This window comes from Ictidomys tridecemlineatus, chromosome 2 (assembly GCF_052094955.1).
Source record: "Ictidomys tridecemlineatus isolate mIctTri1 chromosome 2, mIctTri1.hap1, whole genome shotgun sequence".
Classification (NCBI taxonomy): Eukaryota; Metazoa; Chordata; class Mammalia; order Rodentia; family Sciuridae; genus Ictidomys; species Ictidomys tridecemlineatus.
Window position 1 is genome coordinate 31,395,824 of NC_135478.1, and position 22,796 is coordinate 31,418,619.

Consider the following 22,796-nt stretch of genomic DNA (forward strand, 5'->3'; position numbering starts at 1 on the left):
TTACCTTCTTCACTATCCTCTATGCCTTTCAAACTATCTGGCTTAGAATCATCAAGTTATAAAGAGGTGTTCTTATAATTTTAGTACCCAAAAGAATTGGTTATTCTGCAAAGTTTGGGTTCTATAGAAGGCTATTTCTTTGCACATTCTCTTATGTGGAAAAAAGCTAAGGGATTAACACGAAAGAAACATTTGCAGGACTTATTCCAACCATCAGCTACATTTCTTCATGAATGATTACTGGTCTCCTGACATGGGCAGACTCTGAATGAAATGATGAGGACAAGTCAAGAAGACACTGCCCCTGCCCTCAGGGAAAGTATAGTCCCCATCTATGGAATTGCTCACAAGCAAATATACACTGTGTATGTGTGTATGTGTGAGAGAGAGAGGGATAGACAGCAAGCCAGGTGCAGGTCATAGCACTTACTTTGGAAAACTAATCACAGCTTTCCAAACTGTCCTGCTATTTTTGGATTAAATAAATTCTTTCCTTATTCCCTTGTAATCTGATTTTTGCTATGTTTGTTTTCTATTTGAAACTGCAATCGAGGCTCAGAGCATTTTCCTTTCATCAAGTTCCAGAGTTACTTCTATGAACAAGGCACTCAGGAACAAACCATGAGTAATATGCCCACAGTAATGTCATTGTTTTAACAATTAGCAACAATGCTAAGCAGTTCTGTGCCCAAAATCTATGTAGGACTTTGAATTTAAGTGAAACCCACTATCATTAAAATCCAGGTAAAATTTAATGTCATGCTTGAGAAGATAAATCTGAGTAAGACCCACTAATACTTTAGAGCATACTGAGCACTAGCACAAATCAGGGATTTCAGAGAATTAGAAATCTAACAGTTATGTGTTGGGTAACAGAAGAAATGTGGAAGGTCATAAAATCACTGGGACAAGAGAGGCTTAAGCAGGTAAATGGACTTTTTAGGCCCCAGAGCCCTTTGATGGTTGCACAAGTGGCCAATCCGGACCCATTATCTGCCTTTCTAGTTGTTCCCAAGTGCCTTTTGCATGCCAGATGGGAGCTCCAGGTGGGGTAAGCACCTCTGTGCCAAGTGGTGCCTGAACACACCAGGCAGATGTGAGGCCTGTCATGGCTTGTTTCCTTCTTGGCACTAGTTTGGGGGCTGTGGTTCTTCAGATCCTCTCATTTTTCCTGGAAAATGCTCAATTGAGTGAAATAGCATGAAATATGCTGCTCCTATATCTGTCAACACATCAGATGGGAAACTGGAATTCTACAATGAGTGTGGTTAAAAAGAAAAAAGAAAAAGCTTTTGGAGAAGTTGAAAAACTGAGTCCCATGTAATCTTGCATTGAATAGAGCATCTCAAACCTACCCACAGATAGCATAAAACCAGTGCCTTGTATGCAAAGGTGTGGCCAAATTTTCTCTGCAACAGAACCTCTACTTATTTTTCTTTCTTTCTTTTTTTGTGGCACTGGAGATTAATCTGAGAGGAATGTTACCTCTACTTTTGGAATAGGTTGGGATACAGTTTAATTTTCCAGTTCATGACACTTATAGGGTGGCTCTTAGGATGGCTATTTGGTGTTGAAATAATCTTTTAAAGAATAGTGTCCTAGTGAGAGTGAATTTATGCTCTTCAGTCTATGGGCTAGTAAATGGTAAATAGTAGGTATTTTATTTTAATATCATTGTTTAATAAAGTTAAAAGTGGACCATGTTGACCTCCCTTTTATTATTTTGTTATTTTACAGCTTTTCCAAATTCCAAAGCCTGAGAATTATTATATTGCTCTACTCAGAACATTTGGTGGTTTATTCAGGCAGTGAGTGATAGAAATAATAAAACTGTATCAAAGGGCATCTAAATCACAAAGATAACTAGGGAGGTGGCAACTTCCATTTGAAACACAATTTCATATTTGCAGATATTTTATCATAATTTGTTGAAATACCTTTTCATGCTCTCTTGTAAAAAACCAAGAAAGTACATTAACATAAACAAAACACATTTTGTGAACTATTTTTTTTTTCTCCAAACTCGACATTCAACCCTTAATCTCAAGTAGTTATTATGCAAGGTGTTATACCATCTGCAAGTTACTGGTATGTTGTTTGGGCAGAATATTGCAAGAGATTCATTAATTTTCTATTAGTGGCAAAGAAATGCATTCCATTGCGGCCACTGGCAAGCATTTCTGGGACTAGAATATGCATCATAGTTTGTTGTCACCAACGAATGGTGTGGAAAGAGTTTTCCTCTTCTCCCTACATCTGCAGGGATTGCATTACCTGAGTTATAGGATGAGTTCTGGTGAGTAGTCTGCTTTAACAATTCAAGTGTTTATCCCAGTAGTTAAGCCCAGGTGGAGACCAAGAGATAGGATCAAATGCCTGCATTTGAGTCCTCAGTCAGCCACCTTGAGGAAATGTCTAGAGCTTTGACAAATTCAGAAAATTACTTAACCTCTTGATGTATCTAGGTTCCCTTGGCTTCAAGAGAGAATCATGTCATCTGATTGAAAATGGAGGGACTTCATATATTTTTAAAGAGAGTCCCGGTTTGCCTGGGATGGACAGTTACCCAGGGATTAAAAGTTGTCCAGGACACAGAACTGTCCCACTAAAATCTTGCATCAAACAGAGCATCTCAAACCTACCCACAGATAGCATAAAACCAGTGCCTTGTATGCAAAGGTGTGGCCAAATTTTCTCTGCAAATCAGAAAGAGTGCATCATTCTACCTGTGGAGTGCCCTTAACAATACCTGGTACAAAGCCTTCATGGAAATGTCAGATCTCATTATGATTGTCCTTTTCACTGAAACCCAAACATGGACTGAATACAAATTCATTAATCTTGCTCAGAAACGGTGTGAAGTTGTAACCTAATAAAATCCTACCCTTTTGCTTTAGAGTTAGAAAAAGAGAGTCACGTAGAGAGGCAGAGAACCAAGAGCAGACTGGTTATTTAACGGCCCACTGAAAATCACTTTCTGCTCAGACGAAATGGTCCTGACCTGAAAGTGTTCCCTGGAAACGTACCTCCTGTCCTTCTCCAGAGCTGTCACTCTCTATTAGTGCAGGATGACTCCTTTTAAATTTTGAAATCGGGGAATTGTTGAGAATTCTCCAGTAACCTCACTTCCAATTCTTAACTTAAATTGCTCATCATCTTTTTCTGGTTTGTGGTTGTGAATGTATCCTAAGGACACCTAATACCCAAAGTCCATGTGGGTGATTACAATGATCTGCCAGTTGACCTTGACCTATAGATTGTGTCTCTGGCTTGCCCTGTGATGTCAAAACACGCCTGAGAAACAGGGCTGTTCCTTATCTTGAACTTGGTTGCCTTCCCAAGATTCCTGTGCAAGAATCAGCAAGGCTCAATCTTGAAGGAAACAAACTAAAGTGAGGCTCGTGCCTTTGAAATTCACGTATAGAATTTCAAAATACCAAGGTTTGTGCTTTGAGTAATAAAGGTTAATTGTGCTTATACACACAGAGTCTAGAATTAAAGAATTTCACAGCACCAGAGGACTTTGAATAGTATGCTGCAATGCCTGATTTTAGTACATATCAATAAACCATTTGAACAAAAATAACCAAATAACTCTTTGGGTACTCCCTCCCTAACAGACCATACTTAAGTATTTTCTGTGTATTTATTAATTCCATTCTTTTAACTCAAAAAAAGGGGAGATGCCATTACTATATAGACTTTATAGAAAGCAATACTTAGGAACAGAGGAGTTGTGCAGCTTGTCCAAGGACACACAGGTGATAAACAATAGCTTTGAGAACTGAACCCAAGCATTTCGGCATGAGCATGATTCCTCTAATGAACACAGAACAAAGAAAACTGTTCAGAGAAAGGAAGTAATAGGCTTTCTATTCCTGGAAAATGCTCAATTAAGTGAAATAGCATGAAATATGCTGCTCCCATATCTGTCAACACATCAGATGGGAAACTGGAATTCTACAATGAATGTGGTTAAAAAGAAAAAAAAAAGCTTCTGGAGAAATTAGAAAACTGAGTCCCACATAATGTTGTATTGAACAGAGCAGCTTAATAGGACAATAACATCTCAGGAAGAAATCAACCTGAACAAACTTTGACATGCATCTGGATTTACATCCTATGAATAAATATTGTAACAATTGATATTATTTAGTCATCTATCTCCCTGATTCTAAATTTAACATCTTTAAAGAAATATTGGTGTCTAATAAACATACAAGAAAAAGAGATAGCTTTGTAAAAAGACATGATTCAACCTGATGTTAAACTCAACTTGTTGATTCAGGAATAAGATATAAGAATGTAAGAATACCACTGAGACACACACACACACACACACACACACACACACACACACACTGACTAATATTGCCAAATGTTTTAAACCACCTAATTATACTGAAGTACTAGATGCTTGTAGACTTTTTAATTCAAAAATTTCCATTTTACATTTTAAATGACATTTACTATGATATATTTATGCACCACAGCTGTATTTTTAATTTTTTGCACTATATATCATAACAATAACAATAATAATAATAATAATAATAATTGTTGTTGTTGTTATTGTTATTATTATTATTATTATTATTATTAGGAACTGGGAGTTGAACCCATGGGCACATTTCCCCTGAACTACACCCCCAGTCCTTTTTTGTTTGTTGAGCTAGCGTCTCACTAAGTTGCTAAGGCAGGGATTTACAGGTGTGTACAACTGCACCTGACTTAATTTTCATATTTTAAGTGCAGCCTAAATTGTATGTATGTATTTATCCTGTTGTTGTAAATGTTCATGGTGTAAAACATAGTATGATGGACAGAAGTAATGATATAAGCTGTTACAAAACAATATAAGGATCCACAGTGGCCATATGCATACAACCTCAGTTAGTCAATAAGATAGGATGATATTAAAACCAAACAAGGTGTTTTGTTTGACTACAGAACCCTTAAAATTATGGTGAATTTTACCTTGCTATGTAAAAATATGAATTGCCATAGATTGTCTCCATTGCATAGGATGATAACATTAACTAGCATTTATCAGGCACAGTGAGGCTCACAGTTCTAGATGACTTGGTCAAAGGTAATTAGAGCCCACAACTGACCAAGAATTACATGCTACTCTCATGCATCAAGCTACTTCTTTGTTTTCTTAGTAGGATGATGTTAAACTGTGAACTTCCTGGCATATGCTATATTTTTAAAAACTTATGGATATGGAAAGTTTTCATATCTGTATTTTTGTGGGGGCTCCATAGGTGTATATATTTGTCAAAATGTATCAGGTCCTGCACTTTAAATGAGTGCATTGGATTTTATCCCTTAATAATACTAATTTAAAAACTTAAAACAACAAATCTACTTGCTAAAATATTATGGTCCTATTTATTGTGTAAAATGAAGGTCTCGTTTCTCAAGAGCTACTGGTGTTAGATATATAATGAATATGACAACAGATAAGAAGAATTTTAATTTTCCTTTTTAAGAATAGTTCATACGTAGGAGCTTATTACCAGTCATATAATTAAACAGAGTGCATAGATAACACTACAGCCAATTTCAGATAAAAGGTTATTGCTTTCATATGCCAAATATACAGATATGCTTTGTATGTTTTCTCATAAACATTCTCTTATTTTGTGCTCCCCAAAAGTCATTGGTTGCAAAGAGAATACTGCAAGAATTTTTTTTTCCCCCCAGCAAACATTCAATGAGACCAAATGACTTTGCATTAGTTATGGAATGAGCAGAGTCAGTGGAACACTGTGCTCTGTTTGACAGCTGAAACCCGATGTCTCAGGAAAGAATAAATGGCTATTTCTTGTCTCAGCAGCCACAGTGAGTGAGTAAGAGGTATTGATCTTTACTTGGTTCCCTTTAATATGTGTGACTCAAGTTATCCTGGAGTCTCCCTCCCAAACTCTCCTTGAGATCTGCATAATAGAAGAGAGTCATATTTAAAGCCTTTCATCTTTCACTCCGGAGGAACTGTGTTGGACCTAATATCCAAGATAAAATACTGTTTCCTATATTTCCGACTAATAACTCAAAGTCTACACTGGAACAAGTTTTATATGTCCAATAAAATTATTGTTATATAACTGATGAATTTGAGCTTTATTCAGTGATATATATATATATATCAGTTATTATATATGTATCACTTGCCACTTACTTGGTAGTGTGCTAGGAACTGGGGGTACGAAAATGAAGAAGACCAATCTATTGTCCTCAAAAGTTTCCAGGTAGGGAAGGAGTAAAAATTGATAGGAAAAGAGGAAGAATGGAATAAAGGAGAGACAAGAAACCCAGCTACAGAGATAGAGAGGGAGAGATGGAGGATAGAGTAAATCAGAACATCTGGGGGAAACAGTAGCAAAGGAAAGGTGACTTTTAGGTTAGAGTGGCAGAAAGGGGAGATGAGCATTTCCACTTGAAAGGACGGTCTGGTGTACAGTCAGAAGGACCTTCTACAATGACCTTCTGCTTGTGTCACTGCAAATACTTTCCTGGTAAAGTTGGTCAATGGCCTTGATGTTTCCAATTCCAAAAGTAACTCTTTCGTTGGCATATTTCTTGGTTCCTCAATAGTATTCAACATAATCATTAAACTCTCCAATTTAACATTGGACTTGCCAATTGCTAGCAGTGTAGCCTTGGGAAAGGCACTTGACTTCTTTGTGTCACTGTTTTCTCAACAATAAAGTGGGAATTGGCATGGGGAATGAAAAATGAATGAACACATATAATGAAAAGTACTTACATGATAAAACACTTAGTGTCTAGTACACATTAGGTACCATATTATTATCTCATTGTATATAATTTATATGACTCCCATTCTATATCTTTTACACTAACCTTTCCCTTGAAAACTGGAATCATATATGCCTTATGTGCTTTTTATCAGTATTCTCTTATTTTGTTGGTTGCAAAGGAAAATATTTTAGATGTCTAATGGAGTCTCAAAAGTAACAAGACTGATAAAATCAGCATACAATGATGCAGCCACCTCAAAGTTTAGAGCAGCTCATTTCACACACACACATATATGTATATATAAATATATATTCAATTAAATATTATTCATAATTAAAAATAATGAAATTATGGCATTTTCCAGTAAATGGATGGAGTTGGAGAATATCATGCTAAGCAAAATAATCCAATCCCAAAAAAACCCAAAGACTGAATGTTTTCTCTAATATGTGGATGCTAATTCACAATAAGTGGTGGCGCACTAGGGAAGAATAGGTAGAGTCGACTAAAGGAGGAGATATGGGAATAGGAAGGATAGTAGAAAGAAACCGATATTATTACCTTATGTACATATATGACTGCATGGCCAATGTGATTTTACAACATGTAAAATCAGAAAAATGAGAAATTATACCCCATCTATGTATATAAAAGTACATAAATGCATTCTACTGGTCATGTATGACTAATAAAGAATAACATGAGTGAGAAAAATTCTTGATTTCTCTCTCCTCAAAATTGCTCCTTCTATAATACACTTCATCTTATTAAATGGCTCTCTAGTCTCCCTTGTTTGTTGCTCAGATCAAAATTTGAGGAGTTATCCCTGTATCTCTTTCCCTTACCACTCCTCTCCTGTTGAACTCATCAGTGAATTCTCTCAAAACTGTCTCCAAAATATATAGAGATTACCACACTTTTAACCCCACCACTCACTGTGATCCAACTCCAAGCCATCCCACCTCCTTTCTAGATTTCCACAATGGCTTCCTTGTACATTTCCTTGTTTGTTTTCTGTGCTCCTCTAAAATCAATTTTTCGCACAGGAATAGCTATTTTTTTAAAATTTTCCAGGAATACACCAAGTTCATTTCTGCCTACAGGTTTTCTACAAGACCTTACATGTGTCTTTAATGTTATTCATTTTGAATGTCATCTGCCTGATTCCTTCTTGAAATTGAAATCTTAACCTTAAAGAAGACACTTGGTCTATGATAACCTCCTAGTTATTATTACAACCAGATTTTTATGGCCTTTCTGTATTATGAAGTTTTAATCATTCCTTCATTCATGCATCATCTCTCTCCATGAGAATGCAAGTTCTATGGAGAGATTTTTCTATTCCTTATAATATTACTTTGTAATAAATGGTGGAACTATGGTGGAAGTGAAACTAAGGAGATATTGGGTATGAATAACCTGTTTTTTCATTTGTTTTTGGTTTTTTTGATGACAGAATAGATGAGGGTACCATTCATGAAGAAAGAAACCATCACAAAAGGAATGGGTCTAGGAATAAACCTGTTTGGACAATGGGTTTGATAGCTTTGGGGATATCAAGTTGGAATTGTCTAGAGATTAATGGACCTAGGGATTAAAAACAAATAACAAAGATTTCATGGGTTGGATTTGTGGATTTAACAATCATCAGAATAGCAGAAGTTATGTACATAGTAGGGAGTCAATAGTTTATAGAGTGAGAATAGGAGAGGTCCAACATCCAGAAAACTCTAAAACATGCAAGAGGCAGATAGAGAAAGGGAAGCTACAAAGAAGAATCTCTAAAAGGTAGGAAAAAAAAAAAACAGGTTGGAGGAGTGTGACAGCCATGAAAGCGGCAAGTTTTGAGAGTAGAGGAGGGCTCAACAGGGTGACAGAGAGATCAGATAAGGATTACAAAGAGGGAGGTGTATTTGTCAATCTGAAAATGACTCAACAAACTGAAATCCAGGATACCACTAGGACTGGCCAGATCCTGCCCTTGAACCCCAAGTCCCTCAGGCTTCCAGGTATTCACCATGAACCCTGCCTGGAATCCCACTGCTCCCCAAGCTCCAGACCTTCTCTTGGTACACTCAGGGTCTGTCATATCCTTTACATCCTCATCTCTTTTGTGCTACCACCACCGTAAACTAGGGTAAGTGGTGCATTCATAGGTTCATTTTTTATTGTGGCTTCTTGGTTTTTAGGATACACAAGGAATAGCATTTCAGTTATCAGCAATTCCACGAAATATGTTTTCAAAGAGTATATGAGAGACATATGCATTCAACAGAACAGTCTCATCAAAGTAATGAAATAATGAATCAGGAATGGTCAGAAATCAAACAATAATTTCTAGAATGACCCAAATGTTAGAAGATGTGAATTGTTCTTTAAGATTCACAAGACCTTTGTTCTCCAGACTATGGCCTGTAAGAAAAAATGTAAATAGGCATAGAAATTGAGCAACATCAATCAAAATAGAAAGTTTCCCATAAAATCATTAATTAAATACAAACACTCTTAAAACACTACAATGTTGAAGAAAGATTTATGAAAATGATGTGATGAAGGGGAATGAGATTCTCCCAAGCACACCTTTAAATCACTTGGAGATTTCTATTATTGGAGTTGATTCTCCCAAGTCCCTAATGAGAAAATTTAGTTTTGTAATCTGAAAACTGAATATATCCCCAAGTTGTCAATAAAATATGTTTTTAAGTCTTCCCCAGTTTTAATTGAAAGCAAAGTGGTAGATTCTATGAAACTGCTAGATCTTATGAAAGAGTAAGGAATATAAAATAGAGAATTAAATTATGCTTTCTTATAGGTGTGGGCACCATTAACTTGAGGGGTTCTCAAACTGTGCTGCCTATTAGAATTACCTGAGTAGGCTTTATCACCCCTCATGTCCAGGCTGACCCCATACTACTTAAACAAGAATCCCTGGAGGATGAGATTCAGACCTCCCACTTATTAAAGCTCCCTGAGGGATTCTCATGGGCAGTCTCGGATTTAAGAATCCAAGAATTATGGTTCTTATTTTACGAATGTTTTAGTTATGATGAATGAGAGCTTTATACTGAAGCCAGATTTTGGATGCTGGGGGCTACATAAATTTGAACAAATTCCTCAAATTCTTTGAGCCTCAGTTTTATTATTTTTATTATTCCCACTTCATAGGTCCTTTGAACATTAAATGATATAAAAACAGAGTACATGTCCTGCAATACATAATTAATGTTGCAATAATATATGCATAGTGATGATTGCATTATTCATGACAGTTATTCATTCATTACTAGTCAAAAACTGTGTCTGTTTTTAATAGATAACTGGCAAATAAGATGGTGTCAAAATCTGAATTAAAATCAAGTGTTGGATCTGTACTGACTCAAAGAACCATTTGAGTGGTTATATCCATTTGGATCTTTAAGACATTCTCATTTTAAGAAATGCCAAGACAGGGTTCCAAGATTCTGAATTCACTTCCTGCTCACACACGCCACCATTGCAGATTTATGACACCTCAAAAGCAGCTACGTAATTGGAGTCTGACTTATAGAAGAAAGCTACTAATAAATATCCTTGGGTCTGATGAGAGGGAACTTTTAAATCTTCAGTGACACAGCAAGAAAGAACTCAAAAACATCCCCAGTCACATTTTTCTTATTTACTTGGTTACCCCCGAGTGCGTGATGACTTGTTTGCCTTTAGTTGTATCTGAACAGTTTGACAGATGACTGTGACAAGGTTACTTTTAAATTGATAAAAGGTTTGATTGTGTTGGTGCATTTGTCAAAACTGTCTGACACAGCCTATAATGGACTCTGCACTCAGGCCCCGATGGCACTTGAGTCTGCTCTTACTATTCAGGGTTTCGCACACCAGGAGAAGGCTCCCAACAGGGGAGGGTGAGATTAGCTGGGGCAACCCTTCAGTTCCTGAGTACACACACTCTTTATTTTGTCCCTCCGGCTTTTCATCGTGGGTGTTTATCCTCTCCTGTTAAATCTTTAAATGACATTCGCAGTTTCCTTCTTAAGGGGTAATGCTAGGGTGTCAGAAATTTGAGCAAAGACAACATTCACAGAAAGAAAAAAAAAAGAAAAAAAAAGAACGGTGGCACAGAGGATTTTCCTACCCTTCAGGGGATGGGTGAGAACGTGTGTATACCAAACTGAGGGCCTCCCTCCACTTCCTTTCCTTCTGTATCCAGGGTCCTTCAAGTAGCCCCTTTGCTTTATCACAAGAACCATTCTCTTTGCTTCTACTATTTTAATTAAGGCCAGACTAATCAGGTGGAAGTGGGGGGACAACTGGCCAGGGCTTTCTGAGGGCATGTATTAATTAAGATGAATCAGCCACAGAGATGCTTAGATAAAAGATAGGGTCGATGTGGAAAATGTAAACACATTAATGATTTTTTTTCCATTTTAGATACTATCCATTATGGTTTCTATTTGGTTTTATTCTTATAAGAGCAATTTAAATGTATTTCAAGCCATGTTCACAATCATATAATAGAAGTCATCAATTTCTTTGAAGGGGGAAATAATAATTTAATATATGAAAAATCTTTTGTGCCATCACAATTTGATTTGGTCCAAAAATGTTGCAGTACTCTCCCTCTCTCTATTAAACCAAATCTATCTTCTCACACTTTCATCTGCTCTTCTTGTGATAAGCATTGGGGACATGTGGTCAAAGTCTCTACCCTTGGTCTCTAACTGATAATTCATCTTAGGAATATATTTATGTGAACACCCAGAGACTGGAGTTTTAGTCTTTATTATATTTGCCTTGTGTGCTCTTAATATTACAGTCACTGAATATATTCAGCCCATATCATCTGATAGTATATAGCTGGTCCATTCGTGACTGGTAAGGAAAACAAAATTAACTGACGATAATTGATTTGGGTTCTACATTGTGCCACTTTGCTGTTTCTTTAGAAGTTATTTCGATTAATAATCTCTCAAGTTTTTTTTTCTTTTTTCATGGAAAAAAAAGCATATAATGAAATGCGTCCTTTACCATGCATAATTGTTCTACCATCACCATACGAATTCTCATACACTCATCTCTAAATGTAAATCACTCTTCCTCCAGCTTACTCTTCAGCTACATCTCTTCTATTCCTTGATTTCATGGGATTCCTTCTCTTCACTGTGCAGCTGGAATTATCATTTTGGAACAAAATTCTAATTGTGCCCTTTTCCTCTTTATGACAATTCAACAGCTTCCTCCACTGGCTTCCTCCATTATTCTCAGGATAAAACACAGCTCCTAATGAAATCTAGACAGATCATCTTGTCCTTCACCATGCTCCAATTCATTTTGTTCTGCACTCCACTTCCCACTCTAGCCCCTTGGCTTTGCCATGCTCCCCCCAGCCACTGATTCTGCACACATGAAGCTTCCTCTACCTGGAATGTTCTTCCCTTCCTTAGATATGCCTATTCATCCTTCTGATCTCAGGTTGATTGTGGCTTCCTCAGAGAAGCTAGATCTAATCCTTTACTTTAAACTGTCTAATCACATGTGTCTCATTTTTTGCATAGTTGCATTTTTATATCAAATCATATGACTATTTAATTAATGTTTATTTTCCCTAGTAAAATACAAACTCTGCTAAGCCAAGTCCTTCATCTAAATATACCTACCACCAAACCTTAACACATGCATGTCAAAGGTGCTCTGTAAAGACTTCTTGACTGAGAACATAATAAAGTTCCTAAAGTTTTCTCAGGATAGATAATACAAAATTTTTAAGTGTGTTGTTTCCTACAATATATACAATGTAACATATTTTTTTAAAAACATAAGTATACCTAAACAAATTATCTAGAATAAAATCATTCTTCATATCTGTTATTTTCAAATTTTGTCTTCTTTCCTTTCATTTCACTTGCAATCTGAATGTAGGAGCTTTGATGATTAATGTAAATAGAATTCCTTAATAAGGATTTTCTCTTGTATTATACACTGATAAACAAAGCAATATCTTTTCTTTCATATAGCTTTCTTGCTGTTGATTAGCATTAATATGGATATTACATACTAATACCATAAAATTCAACATGTCCATGCCTTTTTTATGTATCTGTTTCCTATTATTTTATGAGCATGAATATTAGTAAATATTGCATTTCCTATAATAAAAGTAGTATTAACTCTAAAAGTGCTTATAATTTCATAGTCATTAACATGAAAAATGGATCCTAATGGTAAGTTTATTTAAACCTAAAAATACTATCTGGGATTTTTTTGTTGTTGTTGTTCTAGGTGAAAATATTTTGAAATGTTGGATGAGTAACAGGAATGAAAAATGATTTTAAACTTCAGAAGATTAATGCAAAATAATAATGAACACTGTGAAAAGACCAAACACTGCAAAAGAAGGCCCAGAATTTTACAAGTATCTTACTAAAAGTCTCTTACTAAAAGCAACTTCATCCATAAAATCAGACTCAAACAGGTGAATGGGTTTAGGTGTGGATTGTCAACACTATAAAGGGGATTGGAGAAAATATAAAAGGTGATCCAGAGCAAGTTTCATGCTAAATAATGAAGACTTCAATCACATATCAGAATTTTAGAGTTGGGAAAAAAAGTAAAAGATTAATAAGTTCAGATCCATTCTATTATATATGGGGGGAAGGAAGCTTAAGAAGGCACAAGTCATTTGTCTAATGCCACAGATCCAGTTGATGCCATCCACAATGACTGGAAGCTCAATCTCTCAGCCCACACTTACTCTCACAATATTATGCTGCCCCATCACATCAATTTTCTAGGAAAAATGATCTAAGCAATAAACTCCAGGTCCAGATCACTTGAGTAACTGGAGAACTCACAAACAATTTTTACAATTATAGTAACATGGACCAGATCTTTCTAGTTAGCAAATAATATGAAAAGTAATCACTATCCTGTTTACCTAGTATTCCTTAAAATTTTCAAGCATACCTAAGAAACATTAAGAAAGCCTATATCCTAAATAACAATGGTTCTGTATTCCCACATCTCTCTCCTGCCAACACAAGCTTTTTAGGTAATACTTTCATATAAAAAAAATCTGCCAATTCATTGCAGAAATAGGTATTGACAGAGATTTATGGTATTATGCTACACCAGTGGTATGTTCATAAACCAGCTATCCAATAAAATACAAAAATTTAACAGTTCTGATTTGTAGAATTTGCTGATTTCTGTGTTATGGATATTCCCACCATTGCTTATTTCAGACTACCAAGTAAAAATTGCCCCTAGTACACTTATCAGGCAGCTTCTGCACACCACAGATTAAAAAAGGATAAAAATCCTAGAAAAATAAAGCAAACTCAATCCATTCTAAATTTCCTTAAAGAGGAAACTGTGACTTCAAAGCAAAGAAGTGATTTGTTTGCCTCAAGATCACAAAATGACTAAGCAGGTGTTTCAAACCAAAGATTCCATCTCAACTCCATCTGTCTTCACCAATGAAATAAAACTTCATGCAATAGAAAACAGCCAGTGTTTCTCTCTGACCATAGAGATCAGTGCTTCTCAAGAGACCACCAGCATCAACCGTAACAGAAGTCCTGATAGAAATATGTACTCTTGGAATATGCTCCTGACCTTAAAACATAATATCTTAGGCCTGGAAACTTGTTTCAATGAGCTCTATGAGTGGTATAGAAAATAGGGGGAAAAAAATCTTTCCTCAGTACTGACAATTTTTTTTTAAATGAATGTAATGCGGGTATAAATCAAAGATAATAACTATTCCTTTCACATCAGCATTGACTAAAGGGAATACTTCATCTGAAATGTCTCTTATAAAGCCCACCACCTTTCACATTTTCAAAGACCTTACCTTTCAAAACAGTTTTGATTTTTCTAACAATAAGAAAAAGTTTGAGTTATTTACCTGCCAACTCTCAACACCAACACCGATATGTTGTAGATCAAGATCTATCATGCATTCATATGCCTTAGACTCAGCATTTTTAACATTTGTTTTTTAAAAACAGCTTCTTTGAAGATCAATATTTATCTTTCAAGGTCCTTACCTTTTTCACAAATCAAGACAGTAAACAGCAACAGGCTGCCTTCACACAAATCCACCTACTGCGTTGTTAACTGATTATATGGTTGTATATTTGTGTTTTGGTTTATCTGCCACTTTCTGTTGTTTTGATATGAACTCCCAATCTTCAAAGCCAGAACAAAGGCAAGTAAATGTTCCCTGTTGTTTTACTCTTCCAATATTTTAGAGGTTGGAAAATTTACAACACACGTATCCTCTTGTAAAACATTGCAGAAGACAAAAAGAACCATTGAGTTTTAGTTTTGCTAGATTTAAAAATACCCAGAAAAGGCACACTATGATAAATACCTACACTGATAGGATTTTGAAAATAGCTGGGCAATTATCTAAAAATACAGGTATATGATTTTTAACTCAATTATTCATGGTTAATTTTATTGGGAGGGTAAACTTAATTATGTTTAATGTATCTGCCCAGAAATGAGAGGGCTAATAATGTGTTTGTAGATAACAGGTTAATTAAAAAAAAAAAAAATTTTGAAAGAAGATTTTAGCACTTCCACTCTTCCTAGCATGTAGTTCTTGGCCTTGGTGGGAGACAGATTCTGGACCGGACAGTAGATGCTTTCAAAGAAACTAGAGGATTAATCTGATAGTTCTCCAATGACTTGGCCTAGTAGAACCTGTATTTACCAAGCCTTGGCCAGAAAAACTTTGGCTCACAGAAAACAACCATCTTGCAACCCAACACCTATAAGATTTTTTTTTTTTTTTTTTTTTTTTTGGTGGTGCTAGGGATTGAACCCAGGGCCTTGTGCATGCAAGACAAGTACTCTATCAACTGAGCTATATCCCCTGCCCCACTCATGAGATTTTAAGGTCCCTTTACTAACTCTTCTCAAGAAGAAGAGCTTATCTCAGGAGATTCATCAAAAACTCCACTAGCTACTTGGGCTGAGAGCACAACCGCCATTGCTCTCCACCCCTAGGGTCCCCATGTGTGCATCTGCCAGCATTCGACACTCCCATGCCTTCTGCTCGAGAACTTCCACCTGCATGACCAGGATTCAAGGAAACCACTTTCTGAGATGAGCTGAACTGTCCAGAGGTGCCCTCCTCCCTGACACAACAGCAGATGGGTAAGTGGGGACAGTCACAAGTGCTGCCACACAGGCATTGTGGGAGTTGGGAGCCCAGAGAGCAAGGAGGACACTTACGGTTGGCACAGCTTGATGAGGTCCTGGTCCGTGGTGCCTGGCGGAAGGCCTCTGATGTACAGGTTGGTTTTACTCAACTGTTCCCCGCCGCTGTTGCTGCTGCTGTTGTTGCTGCTGCTGTTTGTGCTGGGGCTGGGAGGAGCCATGGGGTGGGGAGCTGGTGCATAGGACTGCTGCAAACAGAAAAAGCCGTTACTGGAACAGCAAAAAACAGCACACCTGTTCACAGGCAGCAGCACAACTTGAAAAGCAAGGCAAGCTTCTGAATCTGCAGTCTCCACACATAGGCATGCACACACACACTTGCACAAGTGCACTGCTCTAAGTTGCTTTCTGAGGACATCATTGGCTTTGGGGGGATCAGCATAAGTTAACCATAAAAGGAGGAAAAAGAAGTTACCAGGTGCTCCTGGCAGTAGCCTAAGGCTTTTGAATCTCTCCCTGATCACACTGTCTGTCCTTACACCTGTTCAGCAGCATGTTACCTCCCTCTGTAATGCAAACAATTCAGTCTCCCTAACTTACCTTGAAGAGCCAAACACCTTTCGTTTGCTTCTACTCTTCTATTCTCTCCTTTGCTCCCAAGAAACTTGCTACTATTGTTTTCCACATCACTACTATCCAGCACAATTCCTAATATGTACAAATCATTCCATGAATCGTGATTCTAGGAATGAGTGTTTGAACAAGTGAATCCACCTGAGCTGTTTCCCCCTTCTCAAACTGATTCTTCATGCTGTATGTCACTTATCTGCAAGACAGACAGAATGCAGGGATCTCACCCCATTAGAGAACTGCTGTCTTAATCCATCAAATCATTTTATGTCAAAAAGAAATTAATAAATGACACCCAGAAACTTGAAATATTCAGTGTGAGTGTATTTCTAATTATGCACACCAGAATTTGTAAATGTATTTTCTTTTCTTTCTTTTTTAAGGAGAGAGGCTAGGTTTTGTTTTGTTTTTTTTTTGTTTTTTTTTTTTTTATTTCACTCATTTATTTTTATGTGGTGCTGAGGATGGAAGATGGAAGCCAGGGCCTCGCAAGTGCTAGGCATGCACTCTACTGCTGAGCCACAACCCCAGCCCTGTAAATGTATTCTCATAATGCTTAATTCTTTTGCATTCAAGCATAGCTTTTAAAGTTCTCAAATTATACTGACAGACTGGGTTGTGTCCCTGCTGTGTCTCTTAATTAGCCGCGTGATCTTTGGATAGTGGCTTAACCTCTCTGAGATGCAGTGATCTCCTTAATATGAAAAATATTCCTCTTCTATAACATAGGGTCTTTATAAACACTCAGTGAGCTGATGCAAACAACATGGTTCCTAGAAATCAACAAGTGCCTAATAAATATTAGCAAAAATAACAATAATGCTAATATTTGGGACTGAAATCTGTCTTGCCAGTGATAGTTGTACGCTACATAACTATCCCACATTTTCTCGATTATAGCCTAGAATGGTAGTCAAAAACACCACGGGCATGTTCATCAAGATGCTAGTGGAAAAACATGGCTAGGTTCTGAGCTGAACACTCATCTCTCAGGGTTGAGAATCATCAGATGGCAGATTTAGGGTACAATTGCAAAAACTGCAAAAAAACTTAGATAATGTCAAACTACTCAACCACTTCCGCCATGAAAAGAAGCTAAGGGTTAGCATGATAACACTGAAGAAGAACTATGCTTTGTGTCTCTGTGATCTCATTCCAACAAGAATCTTGAGACAACACAATCAATATGCCCACTTGAACAGGTCTATGGTCCAGGTGAGTGGTGAGACACCTGGGAATGGAGCCAAATGTGGACTTGAACAGAGCAAGCTACACACTTAGGATCTTGCAATAGCTTTCTATGGAACCCAAGGCTCCATCTGGACTTAACAGCCTGTACTAAAAGCCACATGTGATTCCTGACTACCTTTCTACCTTTCCAGTCACTTCCTGGACCAGATTCCACTGTTCTGAGAAACCTCTCACCCCTTTCCACTCTGCCCAGCTCCACTCAGTTGGTTCTTACCCCTTCTTTTGATTCAAATTGTTCCACTCTACAGCACTCTTGTTATTACCCTTCTTAACTTCCAGTGTATTTAGTCTATTCAAGGTAGTTTTGGCTCACCTTATTTAATGTCTATTTCTAGTACTAATTTGGATATTTCCTTAGGGCAAAGAAGATGTCAACTCTCAAATGAATAGCACCTAACCTAGTGTATAGAAAACAGTATGACCTTAATAAAATTTTAGGCTACATATAGTGCCATAAAAATTGAATAAGCTTATAGAGAGAGGAGGCCAAGTTTTAGCAGTGCCCAACTTTGGCTCCTGCTATAATAATAATCTGTTTACATCTTCTAGGATTTCACATTTGCCCCAGTCCATATTTCCAAGTGGTTATAAGAAAATACCTGTTGGATTTAGTATATCAGAGTGCAACTGTTTGCATACATTCTTCCATTTCCCAAATCTCCACCCAATGCTCATCACAATTAGTGTGTGTGTGTGTGTGTGTGTGTGTGTGTGTGTGTGTGTGTGTGATTGTTCCAGCTTCCATACAAGAAAACTTAGTACTGGTTACATTTGTTCCTTCACCCTAAATCTGAGAACACAATCCAACACACACACACACACACACACACACACACACACACACAATTCAAAATCTCTGAATTCCCATTCTTTCTCTAGACCACAGCCTATTTCATCCGTTTTGTTTCCCAGTTTTAGCCTCTTACTCTTTGGAGGAATATGGGGTTGGGGAGTATAACACAGAATTGCTCAATGCAAGCAGAAACTAGCCAAGAATTAAGGAATGGGAAAGTAAAAGAGCAAATTCAACCAATGCAAAGCCGAGAGCCATTTCTTTTCCTTTCTCTGAAAGGAAAATTTTTCTCAATAATTGCTTTAATCACTTAAGTTAGTATCAACATTTTAATGTAGGATTTTAAAATGAATTACACAGGAGGATCCTTTCTTTTTCTATTTGGATTAAATGACATATACACATTGCCTTTTGGAACTTAATATCTGCATAAAGCTTAAGTTATTTGCTAGCGTAAAAAATTATGGCTTGCTTTCTGACCTAAAGAATTCTGTTTTTCTCCTTAGACACCCCTCAACAGTTTAGCTTTTCCTCTTCATAAGTCCTGCACACAGTAGGCTTTCAGTATGTATGTGCTTGCTAAAGTGGCTTCCTATCTCTCTATCTCACAACAGGTTACATGACATTTATATTTTATTTTTCTTATGTGCTTTGTTCTCTTAAAATTCCCAGGGCCTTTTTAAAGCTGTTTGCTACCACTTTTCACCTCCCCTCCCTCCAAATTCTTTGAATTCCATCCTGTACTCGGGATTCTTTTAAAATGAGACTTTGTTTAAAGCAGTTTTTCCCACTGCATAGCCTTTAAAACCACCAGGGAGCCAGAAAAATGTCTCCAGCTTTATGTATCACAGATCAGATGGACCAGTTCAGACTGAGCCCTCCGCTGATCAAATGAGACAACAGCAGCTACAGCATAATCAATATGTGTTTACTTAATTCTTTTTTTTCCCCCAGGGTTCTTTGCAAGCATTTCCATAACCAGAACACCATTTAGTAAATTGCATGATGCCTAAAACAATAACTATGCCCTCAAATGAGCCCAACATAGACACTGAGAAAAAAAATAAATAAAACCAGTCAAAAGCAAACCAAAGTTGAGATGAGGACAGGCAAGTAGGCAGATGTGTGTGTGGATACGAGATAGGCACTTGATAAGTGGTGGTGGAAGTGCCAGGTTATAGAGAAAAGGGTATATTCAGAAGGTCTTTGAAAAAGATTCACAATAAAAGGTGATATTCTGTGTCATATTCTGTTTTTTGAGTTCTAGAAATTCTGCTGAAAGAGTTAGCCTTCTCTGTTATTGAGCTAATCAATCCACAATTTAACACCCAGTCCAGGGACTCTTCCTAATCTTTAATATCTCATTTATCTGTGGTTGATGCACTGTGATTCAGGTAGCCAACTTTTTCTTTCCTTTTAAGAATCATAAATTTCTTCCTTTCCACCCATTTTTCAAAATACACATCCTTTAATCAACATGAGGGTGGCAGAGGGTTCTAGGAATGCCTGACAAATGCACAGGCCTAAATGCATTAATTTGTGAAGAGTAAAAGAGATTTTGTATGTGTGGGTTGCCAGAGATGGATGAGCTAACGACAGCATCTTTAAAAAAAAAAAAAAAAAAAAAAAGGAGTGTCAATAATCTCTAGGGGCTAATGGGTCACAGCAGCCACTTTCCTGATTAAAGTGGCTCTGCTTCCTTCCTCAATTCTTTTGTCTCTACGTGGAGTTGGAATTTTATCATTGATTAGCTTTTAAATCATTTTGAGCTACAGAGGAAGGGATTTTAAAATGTTAGTAAAAAAAAAATATTTTCCTTCAGATAAAATTGACTTTGCTATATGGCTCAAAGTCACACTCTATAAATCCTATTTAGGAGTAGGGAGGACTTACAGTCTGGGGTTACTGCACACTGTAACACTGCACTGTAACAGGCAAGGGATTGCTATGAATTTGCCGCGTCAGCATGGTTAGAAGCTATAGAAATGACAGATTTTTCCGAAGTGGGACTTTGGATGACACTGTGATTGAAGGAGAGAGAGGACTTCTGATGAAGCCTCGTATGTTTAGCAGGTGTGCAGATATGCAGATTTTTCTTAGATATTTATTCATGTTGGCGCTGCTGGGAGAGGGTGGGTTAGGGATTACAGAAGGGTTAAAACTCCTTAACCACACATTGGGGTTGCAAATCACAACATCTCTACTAGTGTCCTTTATTAGGAAATTAAATAAAATGACTTGGTGTCCATTTTGGAAAATGCTATTCTTAAAATAATAATTATAGGTGACATTTCCACATGCTTGCTAAGCATTTACTATGTTATCCTCACAAAAGCTCAGCAAGGCAAATGATATCAGTTTCATTGTGCAAATGTGGAAACTGAGTTACAAAAAGGAGAAAGGACTTTGTCAAGGTCACACAACTGGAGCCCAGTCCAACACAGGGGAGGCTGATGCCAGATGCCACGCAGTCCCTCTCAACATGACAGGGCTTCACCTCTTAATGATATGGCACCCACCAACATAAATGCTCTCCTTCAGTCAATTCTGGAGGATGGGACTGGCAGAAGTTCTGCTGCATCCAAGTCTGAGCTGGAGACAAAGAAGATGATGATAAACAGCAGACGATCAAAATGAAGTTGAGCCAGCCCTTTCTTTCCCTCTGTGAGAATTTAAATGAAGTCCATCTTAAAATTTAATTTCAAAGGGGAAGTCACCATCAGAACTAAGCATGCTATGAGTTTTTCAAGTAATGTCCAACAAGTGGGTTCATTTGTCAAGATGCACGGTTTGTTATGCAGGAACAGGAAAATGAACTGGCTTGTAGATCATCCCAAACAGCTGATTCATTTCGTGTGCTTTGTTAATATGCCTCATTTTTCAAATTTGGGAACTGCATGAATCTGGTATTGAAGGTGTGGCTCTGTGTAGGTTTACAGGGAGGTTCATTAATGATGGTTTCTTTCCTGTGTGTATTTCGGAGGTAGATGGGAGAGGGATGGGAGTTATGTTTGTTTGTTTCTGTTTGTTTTAACAAAAAGCATGTGGTAAATCTAAAAAATGTTGCTCACAAGTCAATAGTGTAAAGAAAATTGCCAAAAATCATATTTTATTAAAATGTCAAACTATATTCCATGAGCATGTGTCTGCAGGCAGGGCTGTAATACATGTACACAAGTCAGATAATTTTTCCAAGTGTTATCAACTTTGGCCTTATTGATTTTTTAGACAAGATAATTATTTGTTGTAAGAAGTTGTCCTGTGATTTGTAGGATATTGAAAAGCCTCCCTGCTTTCTACATATTGGATGTCAGATGTATGGCCCACCCCACAAGTTGTGACAACCAAAATTGTCTTTAGGTATTGCCAAATGTCCTCTGACCAGGAAGGGACCATCTCCTGTAGTTGAGAATCATTGTTTTAAACATACTCAACCCTTTTTTATTGAAAGCTCAATATAGTATCCTTTCTAGATTAGTGATACCCAATGAACTAAGTTTTACTTAGTTCATTGAAAAACCCCACCACTACACCAAAGTTCAACTTCTAATCCCCAAGGGCATGTGGCATTGACTCCCTACCCCTCCACCCTCTGAAACCGAGATGTTAGTATGCCACATTTCATTTGTAGCAGATTAGGTCTGAAATATACTTCTCCCTCTGATTGAAAACATATCTCCTTTACAAAGAAAATGTTAAATATTTTTGCATGCAATTCCCTTTGGCTGGAAATCACAGGGCCCTCATGCCAAACTGCAGTCCCAGTCGGCTCTCCTGCCGGCATCTGGTTGCTGGCAGAATCCGGAGGCAGTTGGTCTGGTGGTTTTGGAGTAGCCTTGGACTCCATCACGCCACAGTCTGTTCTGCTGATGGTCTCCCCAATTTGTTTTCATTCATCTCCAGTGCAATAGAATTTGTACTCTTTTATCCACTCAAGGGTAAAGCCCTGGATAAAGTTCCCCATGGGACTGACATGCCAACACTTTTACTATCCAAAAATGAATACAAACCACATTCCTGTCTTAAATCATACATTATTTATCCTGCACGTACACATGCAATCCATTGCTCGGTGGATAATGCTGCTGCAGGCTATTGGATTCCTCTCCCAGACAGTGTAATTTTCACACAACCTTGCTTCTGCAGACCCCTCCTCTAGTGAGAACACGACATGAGAGAGTGGACACAGCAAGAA

At 37.3% G+C, this 22,796-nt stretch overlaps 1 protein-coding gene across 14 annotated transcripts in view; it reads right to left on the reverse strand.

The window, feature by feature from the left end:
* Rbms3 (RNA binding motif single stranded interacting protein 3) overlaps positions 1 to 22,796 on the reverse strand; it is a 1,318,386-nt gene that overhangs the window by 505,090 nt on the left and 790,500 nt on the right. For 10 of the 14 annotated variants that reach the window (XM_078038251.1, XM_040289900.2, XM_040289899.2 and 7 more), the window contains one exon: positions 16,003 to 16,175. In XM_078038251.1, coding sequence (XP_077894377.1) covers positions 16,003 to 16,175 — 173 coding nt within the window. The remainder of the gene's footprint in view (positions 1 to 16,002; positions 16,176 to 22,796) is intronic. The other 4 variants (XM_040289897.2, XM_040289902.2, XM_040289904.2 and 1 more) reach the window with 1 other exon arrangement.